The 17,919-nt window shown below is 39.0% G+C and overlaps 2 protein-coding genes across 2 annotated transcripts; one reads left to right on the plus strand and one right to left on the minus strand.

The window, feature by feature from the left end:
• Positions 1 to 3,792: 3,792 nt before the first annotated feature.
• On the plus strand, positions 3,793 to 7,315 carry LOC132264877 (odorant receptor 85c-like). Its single transcript, XM_059765211.1, has 3 exons — positions 3,793 to 3,812; positions 6,569 to 7,193; positions 7,265 to 7,315. Exons 1-3 carry the CDS (start codon positions 3,793 to 3,795, stop codon positions 7,313 to 7,315), a joined length of 696 nt encoding a protein of 231 aa, XP_059621194.1.
• Positions 7,316 to 15,314: 7,999 nt separating this feature from the next.
• LOC132264878 (transmembrane protein 26) lies at positions 15,315 to 17,777 on the minus strand. The gene is made up of 4 exons (XM_059765212.1): positions 17,584 to 17,777; positions 16,249 to 16,743; positions 15,815 to 16,189; positions 15,315 to 15,720 (listed from the first exon to the last, which is right to left on the minus strand). The coding sequence occupies exons 1-4, from the start codon at positions 17,775 to 17,777 to the stop codon at positions 15,315 to 15,317; spliced, it is 1,470 nt and encodes a 489-aa protein (XP_059621195.1).
• Between the last annotated feature and the right edge of the window lie 142 nt (positions 17,778 to 17,919).

Consider the following 17,919-nt stretch of genomic DNA (forward strand, 5'->3'; position numbering starts at 1 on the left):
ACTGCCAGTGGATGAAAGCAACTGTTGAGACTTTCACTGGGAGCTTGGAAAGTTCATTTTCCAGCTACACTTTCCACCGCGACGCCAAACGACGCGCTCCGAAGCGTCACTGACTTTCTTTTCCCTCTCAGGCACACTCATTCAGCACCATTTGCACAACATCAACACTAAATATGTGGAAATTCATTATTATTTCCCACAGGGTTTACGCATGAAGAGTGTGTCATTAGACAATTTTTAACACACACTTTAGCAAATATGTAAATTGTGGCATTTTCCAGCACGAAGGGTGGGTTAGGGTGTGATTTATATTTTGACGCAATACACGCATTGTGTGACTTTGGATCATTACGACAAATGCTCGGAAATTACACGCACCACAAAGGATTCTCCGTCAAATGGGATGTGATTCTCGAACCAATAAAAACCACGTGAGAAATATGTACCTGTTAGTGTGAAAAATTGTCGCCTCATTTTCGGATTTGTTGATTTATTTCCAAAGCGAATTTCACACTGCGTATTATTTTCTTTCACTCCGATAGTCTTTCACATGATGACGCAGTTTTAAAAGTTTTACAGAAACATTTTAGTGCTTTCAATGATAAGTGCATAATGAGTAACAATTGGTGCATCATCATAATTTCACGAGCAAATCGTTGGCAAGGACGCTCATAAAAATTCCATGAATTTGAAATACGGAAAATTTCAGGGAAGCTACATAATTAGTTTGTTGAACAAAGTGGACAGGAATTCTTGTGAACCATTAAGGGGAAAATATTGCAATGCAACGAAATTCAACAGACTTGGCTCTATTATTTGATTCAGTGACTTCAATCAAGTGAAAAGCTATCGCATATGACTTCTCGTGTCACCATCATCATGAAAGTGTTTACTATGACATTGTCCTGTCGGTCATCCATATTAACATCCTGACAAAGCTGCTCCAAATTTCTACATTTATCTCAATTGTCGTATTAAAGTTGGACGAGTGGGCATAAAGTGAGTTATTGAGAGAAAAGTTTCATCATTCTGAGAGCTTCAAATAGGCGAGGGTGAAGTTGTTTCACTTGGCTTCATCTTCTCGCCTTTCCATTTGACTGACAAGCAACAACCTCAGGCCCGACAAACAAATAATATATAAAAAGGATTTCCACATATCACAAGGGACATGTATAATTTCATTCTCAAATCTCACACAATGTACAAAGACCCTCAATTTCCAGCCCCACTGCCGCCGGATGGGCACACTTAGGCGCTATGAGACTTGTGGGTTGGTCTCCGGGGAATGGCAGATGGACAGAGAAACAGGTTGCTCAAGGATACATCTTACGGCTGACTCTCATTCGCCCCATGTGTGAGACCGGGTAATCCTTCAACCCCTTCCGGATCAACTATTTGACTTGATGTTTCGGCGGCTGGTGTCTCTGCGGGGCGGATTCCTCAGAGAAAGTCGGATTTTAAACAAATTCCCCAAATCTGACACCCCCGGAATATGTATTAGGGTGAAATTCATCTCGGCTCCCGATAATGTATTCGTAATTGCAAATTTCCTCAAACTAGCAGTGTGACTCCGTATTGATTTGAGCAAAAATTTGATCGCAATATTTTCATATGCAAAATACATATTGGAAATCGATAACATGAATATATATGGTAATTTCGTAAAATCTTTGGATATATTGTATATTTTTAAATATTAAAAATGTGCTGGCTGAAGCTTAAAGATAGAAGCAAATTAAAGCTTAATTCAATAACTCATTAAGCGTGTTAAGTTTGTCAGATTATATGCACAGGAATAAAATCGGAGATGCTTTTCTATACTTTCATAACCTAAGATGTGAAACTGATACATAACTTCTAAATGAAGATTGAGACGGAGCTTCTATAAATTCCTCAGAGGGAAAACCTTCCCTCTTTTATTTAAAACGCCACTATTGATTTTCCAATTTGATATAATATTCTGTGGAGGTGAAGCTGATTTCAAGCACACTTCAACATCATAACGAGTATAAATTTGATGTGCAAATGGATTTTTATAGCACACAGAGCATATTCAACAGAAAGCGAGAAACAGGAAGCAATGTTAGTCACAAAAGTGATTGAGTGTGATGAAATTAATATCTATTTGAGTCAAAGCTGAAACTGAAATTTAATTTTATTGTCCGTCGCAGCAAACGGTCAAAGCACATTGTGTTTAGCAGAACACGAGATAACACTTTTAAGACTCATTCTGAGATAAAAACGATATTTACTTAGGTGGAACTATGTTGCGGAAAAGTGTTAGATTGTTGCAAAACACTTTCAAAATCGAACAAAGGTGGGGCGCTAATGTCTGGCGGTGGCATTTTCTGCGTGCTCCTGAAGCGCCTCACCGCCCTCACACCTGCCTGTTCGCCACAATGGCCTTTAAAGTACACACAATGTGGCATATAAAGTATGGATAACAGTGTAAAGTGCAGATTGATGTTCTTCGTATTTCGCGTGATGAAAGCAGCATTAAAGCAAAAGTCTCTCTTCGAGGGATCACATAAAAGCGGCCAATTTTAATGCGGAGGTGGGCGTCAGTTTTAAAGCTAAATTTATGCCAACATCTCCTCAAAGTGTTATATAAAAAACAGTCCCTCCCCACGAGAGAGGAATGTCGTATCTCCCTCAAATTAATTGAGATTTGCAAGCGAATGAAGATGGAGGCGCCGGGTGTAATCTTAATTACCACGAAATATGTTCTGCCGAGAGAAAGGTGGGTAGACGTTGTTTAAAGCCACCCGAAAGGGATATTTGCGTACAGCTGACAAAGGTTTCTGTTCCCTTTTTATGTTTAATTTGTAATTTTTATCCCATCACCATTGAGACCATTGAACATTTGACCCCCGATGGGGCTCTTTGGAGCTTCCAGATATGAACTTTTCAAACTGTATAGTCTCGGGTTCGTGCTCCTCTTTTTGTGCCACGCGAAATTATAATTATCGGGAAAAAGTGTCTGTGCAGAGCATGAAAAGAGCAGAATAAGGAAATAGCCAAAGGCGTGTATTTAGCTACAAAGTATTCACAATTAATTAGAATTAACTTCGCAGAGGATTTGAGAAAGACTGTTTATGTTTTTACTGTTGTCTCGTGTATAGATATCAAAGGAAATTCATTCAATCATTCGCATCCCTTCTAAGGAAATAAAGGGTTTTAAATAGGGATGGCAATTGAGGAAAGAGCGTCGAAAGCGTGTTGAATATATCCTTTATAGCTCATAGTGAAATTCAAGTCCGATAATCAAATTCAGAAACTATAAAAAATCTCATTTCCCAATCCGAAAGGTATACTTTAGGAGGTAATTCAAGCTATGGTGAGCAAAGCGTCGCACTTGGCGAAAGAGATTTCCCTTTACAAATGATCCAAAAGGGGAGGGAGAAAATTTACATAATGTAAATCCCTTATGAATGGATTTGTCGACGTGGAGCGTTTACATGGTAGTGAGATTTCGGTTAAATCGATTTTTATGTGCGGTCATTGGAGACTGCAGGGAGACAGTGTGTGGTCCGATACATTATCCGTCACCTCATGGGACCGACTGCTGAATTACCCCATTGCCTCGCATATGCATGTGCGTAATTTAATGTATATAGAGAAGATGTGGTAATGGATTTCATGCTGTTTAATATTGTATCTGACCCGATTTGGACCACACTGTGGGTTCATTTTCAATAGGGATATGAAGATGAGCAGTTTTTACCCTTTTTGCTTTAGCCAATTTACTATTCCACAAACTTACCACTTTAATCGCATTATGGTCAACCCACAATGAGCTTTTTCCAGAGCTGGTGAGTTAACTATGTATTGAGACCAGAAACGAAAGGATCACAATAGCTTGCAAATTAGGGATGAACAGAAGAGTTGTCTATTGCATCCCTTTTTTCCTACATTATTTCTCTATTCTTTCGTTTTTATTCCAGATTGAACAATTTTTATATCAAATACAATACAATACAATATTGGATTAAAGTAGTGTTTGTATTCTTGAGCAATATGTTTTCAAGTTGAATTCAATTCAAAGTCAAATTCTGAGTTCAATTTTGACACCATACAATAAGTTCTGTGAAATTATGCTGATTTTGTCAATACCATCATTTGATTGGTATTCACATCGAATTGTAAATTCGGCCGCGAGTGTACCAAATGCATTGCGAATGTTAAATCAAAGGACATCATTTCATAGCCAGAGATCAGGGTCTTTGTGAGGTATGAATTTGCAATTTCGAGTATGTAAACTAATCTTCATCAGTCAGTATTATTAATGCAAATTGTAAATCATTGAACATTGAAATGGAAGGAACAATAAAGGAGAACATGTTTTTCGACACATTTGCACAGCGTGTTTTCCCAGTCGCTAGTCATGAATAAGAAAATGCTGTGGGTAAAAATCGTTTACTTGAGGGAAAATAGGCACGAAATTCCATCAAAGAGGAAATCGCGGCATGAATGAAAATTTGCCTCTGTGTAAGCATGACGAGAGTGAGTGGAAATAAGCGTGCAGGTCGTGAACAGTGTATAAATATTATTGAAAGAGATAAAATTTTCCTAAACAATAAACATCCTTAAATGATTGACTTGTGCTTTCGCACTGATTACGTGAAGGATTCATAGCCATAACGACAAAATGTGATTCAACAAATCCCATTGAATTTTTCAATTAAATCCAGACCATTATCTTAATTTAGTATAAATCCTTGAGCAATGGTGGCGGGAAGTTTTATTGGACTTTAAATATACTCTCTAACGCTGCAATTTACTTGAATTTGCGAATGGTTGCCTCTTGATGCGGAGAGTTTTCTCAAGTGCTTAACCAGCACGCGCTTAAAGAGTTAGCACCCTAAGAGGAATTGTGATTTCCGTAATAATGGGAATTTGAGTGAGTTTTCCGCGAATTGAAAACCTAAATAAACCACCAGTCGTACCGCATTAAGCGACTGCTGAGACAATGTTTCTCTAATGGAGGGGTGAATGAGGCGGGAGAATTCATAAATTTACTTGTGCAAAAGTTGATTAAGAAAATCCTTAATATAGCACACTTCTCTATGAATATATTATTAATCGCAATAACGTTAAAACTTTCCCGCGTGGCCGAACAATAAATAGAGGAAATCTCGCGCAAAATCATATACATTCTTTTGTGGTGGGATTTCTCCTTGTCACCCCGAGAATTTTTATAATTAACTTTTGCAATTATGAACCTTCTATTGAGTCAGCATTTAATTAGGATGATAAATTGTGCGTGTTTAGAGCGTGGGAGTGATTCAATGTCCCTGCCAAATAATAAAATGTGGGGTGAAAAACATCCAACAAAGATATTGTTGTGTGTTTTCCGCATAATGATATCCATTTTATGGCTGCCGAAGAGAGTGAATGAAAATTTTACACACAGGGAAGAGCATCTCTCTGGGGTTATATATGATAGAAGTTGTCAAATACAAAAATACATCCGCCTTCGCAGAAATTTCATAAATTTTACCTCATGTGGTCTCATTATTTATGTATGCCGTGCTCATAATCACACAAGCATTCTGGGTTTAGGTATAACAAAATTGATCAGAGCAAGTATAAAATATGACAATGAATTCTAGCGATGCATTGATATTGAAATTCATCGGTTTCGTCCCTGAAAAGGTGGGCGTTAATTGAATCGATTGGCACTCAGATTTGTTAACTTTCGCGTGGGGGTGGATTGTGAATGCTTTCAAGCAATGGGTAATGGGCGTAAAATTGGAAATTAATTTTAGTAGAAATTTCCATGGTAACTTTGAAAATATTCATAAATTTGCAACTGTGTTGCAATTATCCAATTTGTCTCTACTATTCATCATGTAAAACATCAGATGGCGCAAAAAGGATGTTTTATTATTCAAATATCAATTACCTTTGCAATTTTTATTGTTAGACACGTAGACACTATCGCTATGTCGATTACGCAATCCAATTGTGCAGCTGCTGTATTTCACTTCAACTGGGACAATATAAAATTTCTGCCAGTTTGTCTTTACCAACTAGTTTCATTTAATCTGTGCAGAAAAATGGAAAGGATTGTAAAGAATTTTAACAATTTTATGGATTTGTCCTTTTGTGTGACAAGTCTTTATATTTCGACGAAGAACAAATGGTGGAAAAATTTGTTGGTTTTCCTTTTCGCGTCTGCACAAATTATTGCTTTTGTTTGTGGCTTTATTCACATAGTGGATTTGAGATGGAAAAAAATCGTTTCCATTTCACTGTTCTTCGGCGTCATTTTAATCTGTGTTTCATGCCAGACTGGACCTAAGCAGATCTACTCGCTTCTTTATCGTAATAGATTGCGCAAACTTCTTCAGTGGGTTCAAGAATTGGAAACTCGAAGTTTCGATGAAATTATTGACGAAACTGCTCGAGAGCGCATTTACGAAGCGAGGAAACATTCTATCCTAACTTTTACGTAAGGAGAGATGGTTTAGAAACTTCTGATAAATTGATAAGGTTTTTTTTACAGAATTTACAACATAAATTTTATAGTTACGGGTTCGTTATATGGTGTTCTGTATCTTCTCAGCAATGTCGAAGGACGATATTGGTTGAAGCTGCCATTTTTTCCTGAAGAAAATCACTATTATTACGAAGTGACTGTCGGATTTCACGTCTTTTGTTTCGTCTCATTCGCTTTCCTCTATCCGCTCACGGACAGTCCCTACATAGTGACGGGCATTCATCTGATGGGTTTCCTCGATGCCATGAAGAGTATCGTTGGTTTAATGAATGATCCGAAATCTTCAAGCGATCATCCGAAAATTCTGAAGCACGTTTATCTTCTTCACTTGGAGCTCATCGATATGTTGAAGGATTTCAATCGCATGATGTATGTGATATCATTGACTCAATTTCTCTGCAATATATCGCTTCTAGTGTTCATCATGTCAATTCTAATGGTCACATCGGATGAATATATAATGTATCTCTGTGGATTTTCTGTGGTTCTTCAAGTGTTCGTTCTCTGTCTCTTTGGAGAGATAATTGCTATGAAAACTGAGAATATAACCTATGAACTGTGCCAGATAAATTGGTATGATTTACCAATTCCACAACAGAGAAATCTTCTCTTCATTTTGCTGATATCACAGAGGAACTATGCACTGAAGGCTGGAGGAATGTACACTATCAACATGTACGCTTTTATTCAGGTGAAAAATCAACTTAGTATTGCGATTCAAGATACAATTCACCGCATAATATAAGTGATTTCTCTTTCCAGATACTTAAGATTGGGATCACTTATGCTGCTCTTATGAGAACCTTTGTCTAGGCCTGCGAATACTTCTACAAACTGCTGAACATATTTTACGAAATCACATGCAAAACTTACACAATTATCAAGACAATTCAACACAGATAGAATTCCCTCTCTAACAGTTAATTTACAATGCATTTGAGGCGATTGCCAAGTGCCATAGTTGTACAATTATTGGTATTCACGGATATTTACTTGGAATTGATATTGCACCCTTATTTTGTGTACTTGACAGCATAAAAATGTATTACGCCAATGCTTTGCAGAAGTGTTCTCAATGCCACAGCTCTTATATGCAATCACGTGCTTTATATACTTTTGCATATTAAATGTTTATGTGAGACAAATTTTATCTCGAGTTTATGGTTTAACGGCGAGGTGGACAGACTGGCAGGCAGGTCACAGTCGCTATAACACCTCACAATATAATGATGTAATAAAGCCATTCTTGAAACTGTCTCTGCTCACATTATTCTCACACATCACATGTAATGATACGCGATTTGCGGAGGAGAAATTTAAGGTACAGTGAGATATATGAGAATTTATGATAAATTGCTGTAATGGAAATGTGAAAATCTCATTCAGTAAATTCTCGCCACAAGTGATATCCTTAAGGCATATTCATGTGCTCACACATAGAGAGTGTGAATTACACGATTTAGCGGGATATTTGAGTGTAAAACAGGATATAAATAGCAAAATTCATTCAATTCATTATGACTTGACGACTTTATTGCATGAAACAGCCCGAAAGAGTGTGTGAAGAGTTGACTGGAGGCACAGCATATCCGTAAATAATTTGTGAAATCTATATGTATTAGGGCAGGACTGGGGGATGAATTAATTCTGTAAAGTTATTTGCTCACACTCTGTGGCACTCTTCGTGGGTGGAAGGGTCGCCTTATTTGCACCACGAGCGTGGAAATACAGGGAAATTGAATTATGTTACCATCACCCACAAACTAAAGACTCACCCCGTGCGAGTGGGAAATTCCACCCCGATTTCATACCTTTTATTTTAGCAGAAAATGGAATTAATTTCTCGACGTGGCAGTACCACATCAGCATCTTAATGATGCCATTCACATCGCTGAGTGATTGACTGTCGATGATAGATAATTGAGTTTTTAACCCCCTGTCCTTATTGAGTGTCAAGCGGGAAATTGGTATTATCTTATCATGGCTGTCATCCGGGAATAACCCCGCTCTCTGTTGAGCCCTGAAGTTGAGGCGTACAGAAGCCCCCGGAGAAGAATAGGAAAGTTTACGTGAAAGTTCAACAAATGTGTAGAATTATCTTTTTATATGTAATAACATTTAATGATCCCATCTTTTGCATAATCATAAAAAGGTTGATTAGGGGAAAATTGTCTGACTTTTTATTGATAATAAAACGTATTTTTTATCCGAATTTACCCTCAAGGGTTCTCCAGAGACAGCCCCAATTCCCTGCGCTCCTTGGATGCTCATCCTCTGGCGATGGGTCGATGATGGTGGCGAGAGTTAAGTGGGGTTGCACTTGTAAAGTGACCCCTCTCTAGAACAAATTGCAAATGTGCTAAATTGAAATTTGCGAGGAGGGTGGTGAACTCGATTCTTCTCCCTCTCTTGAAGGATATGTATGGGATACACGTGGAAATTAGTGAGTGCATGAGGAATACAGAGAGATACTGGGAGGCACTCATTACAAGAAGAGGGTTGATTACGTGTATCTAGGAGATTCTTTTCTTGTACCTTCACCTCTGACAGACGCGTTCACCCCTGGGTGTCTAATATACAATCATTAGAAGACGACTAGTATTAGTGTTTAATTTCGTGTAAGGATATTTCCCGTCTTTTCTATCCTGCTTTATTGCTCGATTATTGCGCCAGGAGAGACGCTACGTGGCCGTAAAGGGAGCTTCCCTTATCTCTCGTGGGACTTTGGATGGGTGTAAAAAACAGAACAGAACACCCGTGAATCCCCAATCTTCTCGTAAGCCAGACTTTACTTATGGTTTGGTAAATTGTAGCTACTTAAATAAATATTTTATATAGTCGAAGTGGCGCTTGTCCCATCCAATTCTCAGTTCATCACACTGTGGAGAACAACAGCCAGCTTAAGTGGAAAAAGAGTTATTGAGATCATCATCTTATATCGTGATATGTAGCTCGTAAAATAATTTATTGCTCCATCTTCCTCCACTCGAAATTGATTTTTAGCCATTATGCGCAGTGTCGCCCCTCAAACAGAGACTGGCACTGATCCGGTGGGACGTACCCAAACCGAGACAGAGACTGACACAATGTGTTTATTTTCGAGTACGTGATCTGAAAAGTTACAGTGAGGACGAGAGTCTCTCAACTTTTCAATAAGTTCTTGTGCTGCGGTGAGAAACTTTCTTCCAGTTGACACATTCTTTCTTCTGGAATCACACCCAGGGGATGAATTCAATTAGGTAGATAGGTCAAGTACGTAGTGACACTATTTTCCATGCAGCACGTGTAGAATTTTATTTAAATTCAACAAACCATAACCTGCCTTAAAAAAAATGTGAAAGCTCCTCTAATTGAGTATTCATAGCAAAACATTCGCATTACTAATAACTTTATTGTGATATGGGAAATCAGAATTTTCACAATGATTGCTATGGCTCGATAAAATATGAAATGAATTTTCTAATGAATTGTGTAGAACTCGTAGTTTTGGAATATTAATCAGCTTCGGTAAAATTATTTGAATATGTATAGTCGTTGAGAACACAATTAAGTGAATTAAATTGAGTTGTTATTGCGATGAAACTTTGAAATGATTACATTGCAGGAATTCCGCAGGATGCAAATCTATCTGATCCTATGCAATTAAATTTCACTCATAAAATGATTTATCTCATTTGATGGGAGAATATTGAATTTGGCGGTGGGATTTTTCCACACTCCGGGGTGAGGCATGTTATTTTCCCGAGTGCGATTGACTAATAATCTGTTATCGTTTTGCAGAGACACGATGATGTTATCAACCCTTGAATCCAATTTGTATTCCTGTACCTATCACATCGTATAAAAATCACATCCCATCATATGCTGGCGGGACAATATATTTCAACTGAAGTGATCTCACGAGTGAAAAGCTCACAATGATGGAAGACGATTTCCTTTGTGCCACTTTACTTGCCATGAAGGAGAGATACTCATGGAGAAGGGTGGCAAAAGAGCGATATACGTTTAATATGACGAGCCAGACATTGCAAGTGGTTGGAAATCAAAATTGTCTTTTGAGGAAGGACGATGAGGAAGTGCCTCTTTGTGAATTGTACCAACCGTAAAGTATTTCCTTCTGCGAGCTTCCTCAATATCATACACAAATATAACAAAGGGGTGAAGAAGAGGCAGGGATAAAAAGCCGAGAGTCCTGAAAATACCTGGAGGCCATTCTTCCGCTCTCTGCTTCCTTTTTCCACTCTACCAACATTTATCTCTCATCGTCGATTTTTCTGCTCCACTTCGGGAAATCTCATCGTGCTCTTCTTGATATTGCCAGACAAAATTCACACAAGATCTCTCAGACACATTGAGGAATTAAGAGCAATGAAAGACAGTTTTCACTCTTCAGTAAGCGGAGACATCTGATTCGCTACCATTCCATTTGTATAATCTCATTTCAGCCAAGGAAACTTTCAGACGTCTAATGTTACGTGTATCCAGTAATTCAACACATCCTGTTTCTTCAACAGTGTAATTCGCCTTTTCATAAACTCCCCAAAAGGTATATGTTATAAGATGTAAAAGTTTCGTATTCTTATGTGCATATAAAATGAAGATCGCTTTTCCATCTGAAAATAGATTTTAATTAACGTCGTCGAGGAATGTGTTTCCATTCGAGGTCCTTGGGACTTCCCTGGAGCATCTTGCCGGGTAATAAAACACACTTAAAATGCTTATGTCAAATGTGTCACTTAATAAATTCCTTCTCGCCTCTCCTTCCCTCTTGCCATTTTATGTACAATTAAATGCACTCTCGTATAGAGGCATTTTCGATGGGGAGGCGTGGAAAGCGAAGCTCCACTTTTCGTTTGTGTATTTTCACCAGAAGTGTATTTATGTTATCAGGGTAGAAGCTGTGGAACCTCACCTTCATGCATGATGATTTATATACTGAGCAGGAAGTGGAGTGTCATGTTTCACATGGGTGTGAGTCTGTAAAGAAAGTCAACAGACGAGATCCTCACGCACTTTTCCTCAGTCTGGGCGGGAGGATGGCAACACCTCTGAATGCTGTCTCGTGCTCTGTATAACGAGATTAAGTTTTATTGTTGCCAAAATTGGCTTTATTCCTATAACAAGTGAATTTTATGAATGTGCCAGAATTTCCCAGCAGCAAAGGTCACCCACGGGCCTGGTCCATTGACATATTTTCCCGCACTTCGCAGAAAAGCTTTCTGCCTTATCTAATAAGGGAGGCGACTAAGCCTCAAGTATAGGTCGATTCTTACGAGGGTTTTCCTCTATAATACAATTTTTGACAACAATAATCACATTCTGTTGCTCTTGCCATTGTGTATTTTTCTTCACTATGGCTATTCTGGGAATTTTTTTTACTGCCTCCGAGCCTCAAGCCGAAAGCCATGGAAACTCACCTGGTGAACAGTGATTCTAGCAATCACCCGAAATAAATTCTCTGAACCGTGGGATTTAAATAAACTGCACGAATATAAGTGGTTTTTTCTTCTATTTTAATCGTCGCATAAAATGAAATATTTGGAATTGCGTTTTTTACAACTAGTGAAACAAGTAAATACACAACAGAAAATCCATTTCAATTGAAGCACTCCATTTCTATTGATTTTTGAACTACGCTATATATTTGACAAGGCTAACGATCGAAAAGTTAAACTGGTGGCTCGACGACTCGACTTGTGGACAGTTTTGGATTGAAAAATTAACAATGTAGAATGCGTTCATTAATAATTCTGCCATGTCTCTATATATAGAAAACGAGTGTTACATATTGCATAAGGTGGAAAATAAACATTGTTGTTTCTCCGAATATTCAGCCAATAACATTCTGCACATCAATCCAACTCGATTCGCGAATATGAATTTCATGCCCTGAAGTGTATAATTGATGCATCGTTGAACGAGAGGAAATTTATCATGTATGGAATTCCATGGGTGTTCTTGCATCTGACGCAGGATTCTATTTCATAGATCACTCTAGGGTATAATATGCCTTTTGTTGCCCTCATCGAGACCTAAATACTCTACCGTTTCACGTAATTGACTATAATTTTAAGCAAATATTCATTGCTTGTTTGTGAAAATCCTTAACCTATATTGTTATTTTCCAACTAAAATCATTTCAATTGGGTTTTGTGCCATTGTGCGTGTTTTTGGCCCGAGAAGGGCACTAGCTTGAGAAAGTATTCCTTCCCATTGATTAGCATGGGCATTCTACCTCAATTAGAATGCAGAAAAAGAGAGTTCTTTCACTAAATTTGATGCTTCTTGGTCTCATCACTGACGAATTGTGAGTCTTCAACATGCATTTTCGCTCTGAGTGTACTTTCAACTTAATGAATTTCATCTAATAATACTCCTGTGTGGTGAGCGCACTAATTCAGACCATTCAGTCATTGTGAAGAACGTACATGAGACTTGTGATGGTTGAACTTCCATTGAGACTCAGTGGCCTTTGTTTCGCATTTGTATTGGAACAATATTTGCATAGCTCTGCGGTGAAAGCAGATACCAAGAGAGCATACATATTTTAAGAGGTTAGCCATATAGAAACTTCTGCACAGACGGCTGCTTTGGGGGTGAACTTAATTTCGGTGAACCGAAGACGATACAGACTTTTTAAATAGTTTGCACTTGAATGGAATTCTCAGTCATGCATATTTTCTTACAAGTGATTCTTTTCAATTAAGATTTAGTGATAAAATTAATGAAATTAACTATACATCTAAATGATACTCAATACTGTGCCTCGAGGGTTTATGCAAACCCTTTTGCTATACTTCTTGTATACATATACTTGGCAGTGATCCATTAGGTAAAGTAACCCAAGGAACAGAGTGTTAATCAAATTACTCAAAGTACACATCCTGCGATGGATTTTGAAAACGTGACAATAGGATTTTTAGAATCTGGGGTTCATTGTACGCTCAATCAATATCCGACAAGCCTCTTTAGCTCAGCAGATGAATGGTGTTTATTGGGTGTTCTCAATACGGGCTCAATTGAACGGAACTTTGCCACCTTGCGAAACACCCGCTCTCTTGGGTATCGTCTTTGGTTGGAGTTCTGGTGAACCAGAGTGTGGAATCCTTATACAATACAACCGACAATGGTCACGTATGTCCAATGCTAATGGAGGGTTTACATATGTATACATCTATGGAAACCCACAAAAGCTGTCTGAGCCTTACACAGCTAATGATTAGAGTGATATTGCTATTAACGAAAACGTTGCAAGAGACATGGGGAGGAGGGCGGATTGGTGCTCCAGAAACACTTAAGAAGCATAACAATGGATGGAGCTCTTGGATGAGACGCTTGCCTCTTTCTTGGGGTTATCTCTTCCTTCGGTTTAGTAATATTGTTTAAATTTCCCGGAGAGTGGAAAGGGGGGGGGGGCAATATTTAATGTAGCATTACAAGTTTCGACGCAGTCGAGAGGGCCACATTATAGTCCTCTAAGCAATTGCTGAGGGTGAGAGAAAATGCTGAGAGCATTGTTTTACGTTACACTATGGCTTTCATTATTAATTTTAATGAAAGTCTAATCCCTCGCTCTCTCTTTGCTTATTCTTGTGAGGTTTTCACAGTGTGGAATTTCCAATCAATAACTCATTCTTACACGTCACACCGTGATAACCATAAGAGACAGCGGCAAACCAGCTGTCTTGGAGGAAATTTCTCCCAAGATTTCTCCGATTACTTCGTTGGATTTTATTACAGAAAAGGATTTCCTGGAATAACATTTATCTCACATTCTCCTCAGAAGCTGATGCTGGTTTGCATTTCAGTTTTTATTTACGTGTTGCTACAAGGGTTTAAACGAATAAAATATGCACATGAGTGGCTTTAAGCTTAAATTAAGTTTATTAATCAAATTTATAGACTTTGCGGCCAGAGCATCGATCCTTCGCATAAAACACCACATGAGAGAAAATTTTGCTATGGAATATTTGATATGTCTGAAACTTCCGAAGCTTTTCTCTGGCTGAAAAGTTCCAAAGGCTCACCAATGTAAATTTAATTTCCCGAATAATTAATTGCTCTGGAAAATTTTGCAAGGGAAAATTGAGCATGGTGGTGAAGCAAAATGAAAAATTCACAACGATTCTGGATGTTAATTATTGAATTTAACACCACATAATTCCCCTCAAGTTACTTCGGATGAGAGCATGAAGTGCCTGTCTATCAAGGGAAAAATTAGCCACATGTATTGTTAGTGGAGCAATTAAGAAGACTAATTACTTCATTGGTTAGTATATTGAAAATTAATAAAGTCACATTCTTTATATATTAATATCTCTTCAAGACGAGCGAAACGAGAAAGAACAACGACGAAAACCGCTGTGAATACTTTATGTCACATTGAATTTTTATTGTACACTTCACGTTCTTTACAACTTTTGCAATAATGCACATAAATGCAATTTCATGCCACTTTTTACGGCAGTCATAAAATGTATGAAAACTATAATGAATTGAAATTCATTGAAATGCAATAAAACTAGAATAACATCAACTTCCTACTTTACCGCAATCTCGGAACATTGTACCTAAAGTGCTTCCTTCTATACATAACTTCCTTAAAATTTCATAAGGCACGTCACAATGTCACTAAAGGCACTAGATTTCACATTTCTGCTGTCTCGTCACGAACAGATAAAATTTGAATTTTCCACTTCCACAGAAGGAAGTTGATTGGAAAACTTGTAGTATTGGGAAATGGCGGAAAGCCTTTTCTTCCCTTGCAAGAAAAAATCATTTCCACGCTCCTGAATATTCATCAAGAAGTGGCTCACTGGGTGACCGAAGTTTCGGACTCTGACGACACTGAGAGCTTTTGCTTTTTCTTCGACTTCCTCTCGTTGACCACTTTAAAGTGGATGGATTCCTCGCTGACGTTGGATTTGGAGTCTTCCTCTTTAAGTGGCTCAACTTCGCGGCGATGTCTCCTCCTGCCGCGACTCTTCTCGTAATCCGCGGATTCACATCGTCGACGGTGTTTCTTGTCAGTGTCAATAGTGTGCTTTCGCCTCGATTTGGAGCTCCGTGCTGGCGATAAGTTGCTTCTGTGGCTGGATCTCTTTATCCTGCCACTCGACTTCGCGCCACGATGTGATTCCTCATTGGATTTGGACGTGAGTGTCGTCTGGGAGCTCGCTGTGGAATAGCCGGTGTCCTTTTTGCCAGCGGATGCATGTCTGTGGCGAGAAAATTCGGTTACACTTGTAATTTATTCCCAAGAAATGTCTGTGATGTTTCACCTTGAGTCCTGACGTGGGAAAAGAAACTTACCTATTTTTAGTCCTTCTCTTCTCACTCTCGTGCTTCTCCTCAATTTCACTGCCATCACTTTCGACATTCCTTCGGCTCCTTCTCTTCCCCTCATCATGTTTGCCACTTGAAATTATGTAGATGTCATTCATGCGTCTCTCCTGCCGTCTGCTCTTCATCTTCCTGTTCTCCGTGTGTACAACGTACAATCGATACAGCTGGAGGAGGATCACCAGAGTGTTCTTGCATGTGAAGAAGACATTCATGTATGAGATGATATTGTAGTGGATGATGATGAGCAGCCTGAATGCCAAGAAGGGCGCGTCCTGGAGGAGAATGTTGAGAGCAATGCCCCAAGCGTCGATACTGCAACAAGTGCAGCAACAGCAACCAAGTCTGCAGAGAGAGAGAGTGTTAATTAATTGCGCGAAGCGATGAGTGGAATTGACACTCACTCATGGTCATACGTAGAAGTTCCGCCGGATCCTCGGGGTTTCCTTGCTCTGGTGGCCGAGAGGACAATTGTGAACTGGAGAAGACTCCAAGACCAAATGCCGAGTGTCAGCAGGACCAGAAGACGATCATTGGCGATTGTATTGTCCTTGAAGGAGTCAAAGAACTCAATGATATCTGCCGCTGTTCCGATGTAAACCAGCAAAAGTTGGCTCAACTGATCCCTCGTCAAATCACCCTTGGGCAACATCCAACGTCCCACGATAAGGATAAGCATTAGGAATTGCTCAATGAGTGTAATCCACGTCCCTGTGTCCACTTTAATGTCTGGAATTTTGAGTTGAGTTCCAAGAATTTTATCCAATTGCTTAAAATTTGGCGCCTGAATTGGAATTTCATCTCCGATTAGCCTCAGTCTCCGCTCCATCTTCTCCAGCTCCAGCAGCCAAATAGCTGGCACGACACTGCTGAGGTAGAGAAAGACCGACGGACAGAACCTATCCCACAGAAGAGAGAAACAAACTTTGTCACCCACACTCAACACTGAAACTTCTTCTTATACAAACTACAAAAGCACATAAAATCTCCACCACCGCAACTTTCTCACTTTTTCATTAGTAAATGAGAATCTTATTCAAGAGTTTGAAAGGCTTTATGAAATATCAATGCGAGACGCGAAATCCTTTTTGTTATGTATCTTGATGTTAAATAAATATTAATTGTATGACTCTGATTTGCAATAAAGAGGATGATTTTTTTAATTCTTATAGTGGAAACTTTAAGAAGCATGTATAACAATATTACAGTCATATCTCATGGGAAATCAAATAAATGGAATTATGTGGTCAGATGAGATCCGACGCCACAAATTGATATAAATATCTCGGATTTTAAGTGAAGTCCATGAGATTAAGTGGTGCGATGACACCAAATCTTTGCGTGGGCGATGAATAAAAATCCCATTTTATGCAGAAAAGTGTCCCTCTATAAAATGTAGCTCAATGAAAATTGATGATGTATCGATTTCCCGTAGTCAGTCACAAGCGAAACCACTTTGCGTATTTACACTGAGTTGCTGTAGTCAATTTCCGGCATCCGGCTTCCCTATTAGAAGGGATATTTGTGTGCCACAGTGAATTGCAGGAAAGAAAATCAAGTAAATTGATGCTCAAGGATAGAGAATTTAACTCGATGGTGTCTCAATTGGATTTCACTGACATCCTGCGGAGCATTTTCCCGATGAAAATCGTAAAGTTCAGCGAAGCGACACAGCAATGACTATAATCTTGACCGTAATGCCCACACAAGTTTTTATTTACACGTCCTGCCAGTATTACCATCGCCATTCCTGGTTCTTCTTAATGGTCAGCGTGAAGATGGCCTCCAGCACGAGGAGGAGGATTGGGGCCGAGAGGAGCCACCAGATTTGATTGGCCTTGCTGGTGACGCATTGCCAGATGGCCAGCAGTCCGTGGGCACCGAAAATAAGGCGCGTGATGATGGCTTTGACTGATGCGAGGAACTTTGCCATTTCGTGGCTCAGAAGGCGCGCATTTTTTGCAAATCGCGGGAAGGCACTGTTTTTGGCGCGCTTGGTCAGCTGTTGAGGACCCCGCGCCGCGATGTAGACAAACTGTGGTGAGATTTCAAAATATATTTACCACTCTCTCTCG

Source organism: Phlebotomus argentipes, unplaced genomic scaffold, assembly GCF_947086385.1.
Source record: "Phlebotomus argentipes unplaced genomic scaffold, Phlebotomus argentipes genome assembly contig_2, whole genome shotgun sequence".
Lineage (NCBI taxonomy): Eukaryota > Metazoa > Arthropoda > Insecta > Diptera > Psychodidae > Phlebotomus > Phlebotomus argentipes.

Excerpts from the sequence above, each read along its gene's own strand:
- LOC132264877 (XM_059765211.1), top strand. The coding sequence starts at position 3,793 with ATGAGCTTTTTCCAGAGCTG. Across the intron at positions 3,813-6,568 it reads ATGAGCTTTTTCCAGAGCTG|CAATGTCGAAGGACGATATT; the intron begins GTGAGTTAACTA and ends GTATCTTCTCAG. Across the intron at positions 7,194-7,264 it reads ACATGTACGCTTTTATTCAG|ATACTTAAGATTGGGATCAC; the intron begins GTGAAAAATCAA and ends TTCTCTTTCCAG.
- LOC132264878 (XM_059765212.1), bottom strand. The coding sequence starts at position 17,777 with ATGGCAAAGTTCCTCGCATCAGTCAAAGCCATCATCACGCGCCTTATT. Across the intron at positions 16,190-16,248 it reads ACTTCTACGTATGACCATGA|ACTTGGTTGCTGTTGCTGCA; the intron begins GTGAGTGTCAAT and ends CTCTCTCTGCAG. Across the intron at positions 15,721-15,814 it reads AAGAGAAGGACTAAAAATAG|ACATGCATCCGCTGGCAAAA; the intron begins GTAAGTTTCTTT and ends TTCTCGCCACAG.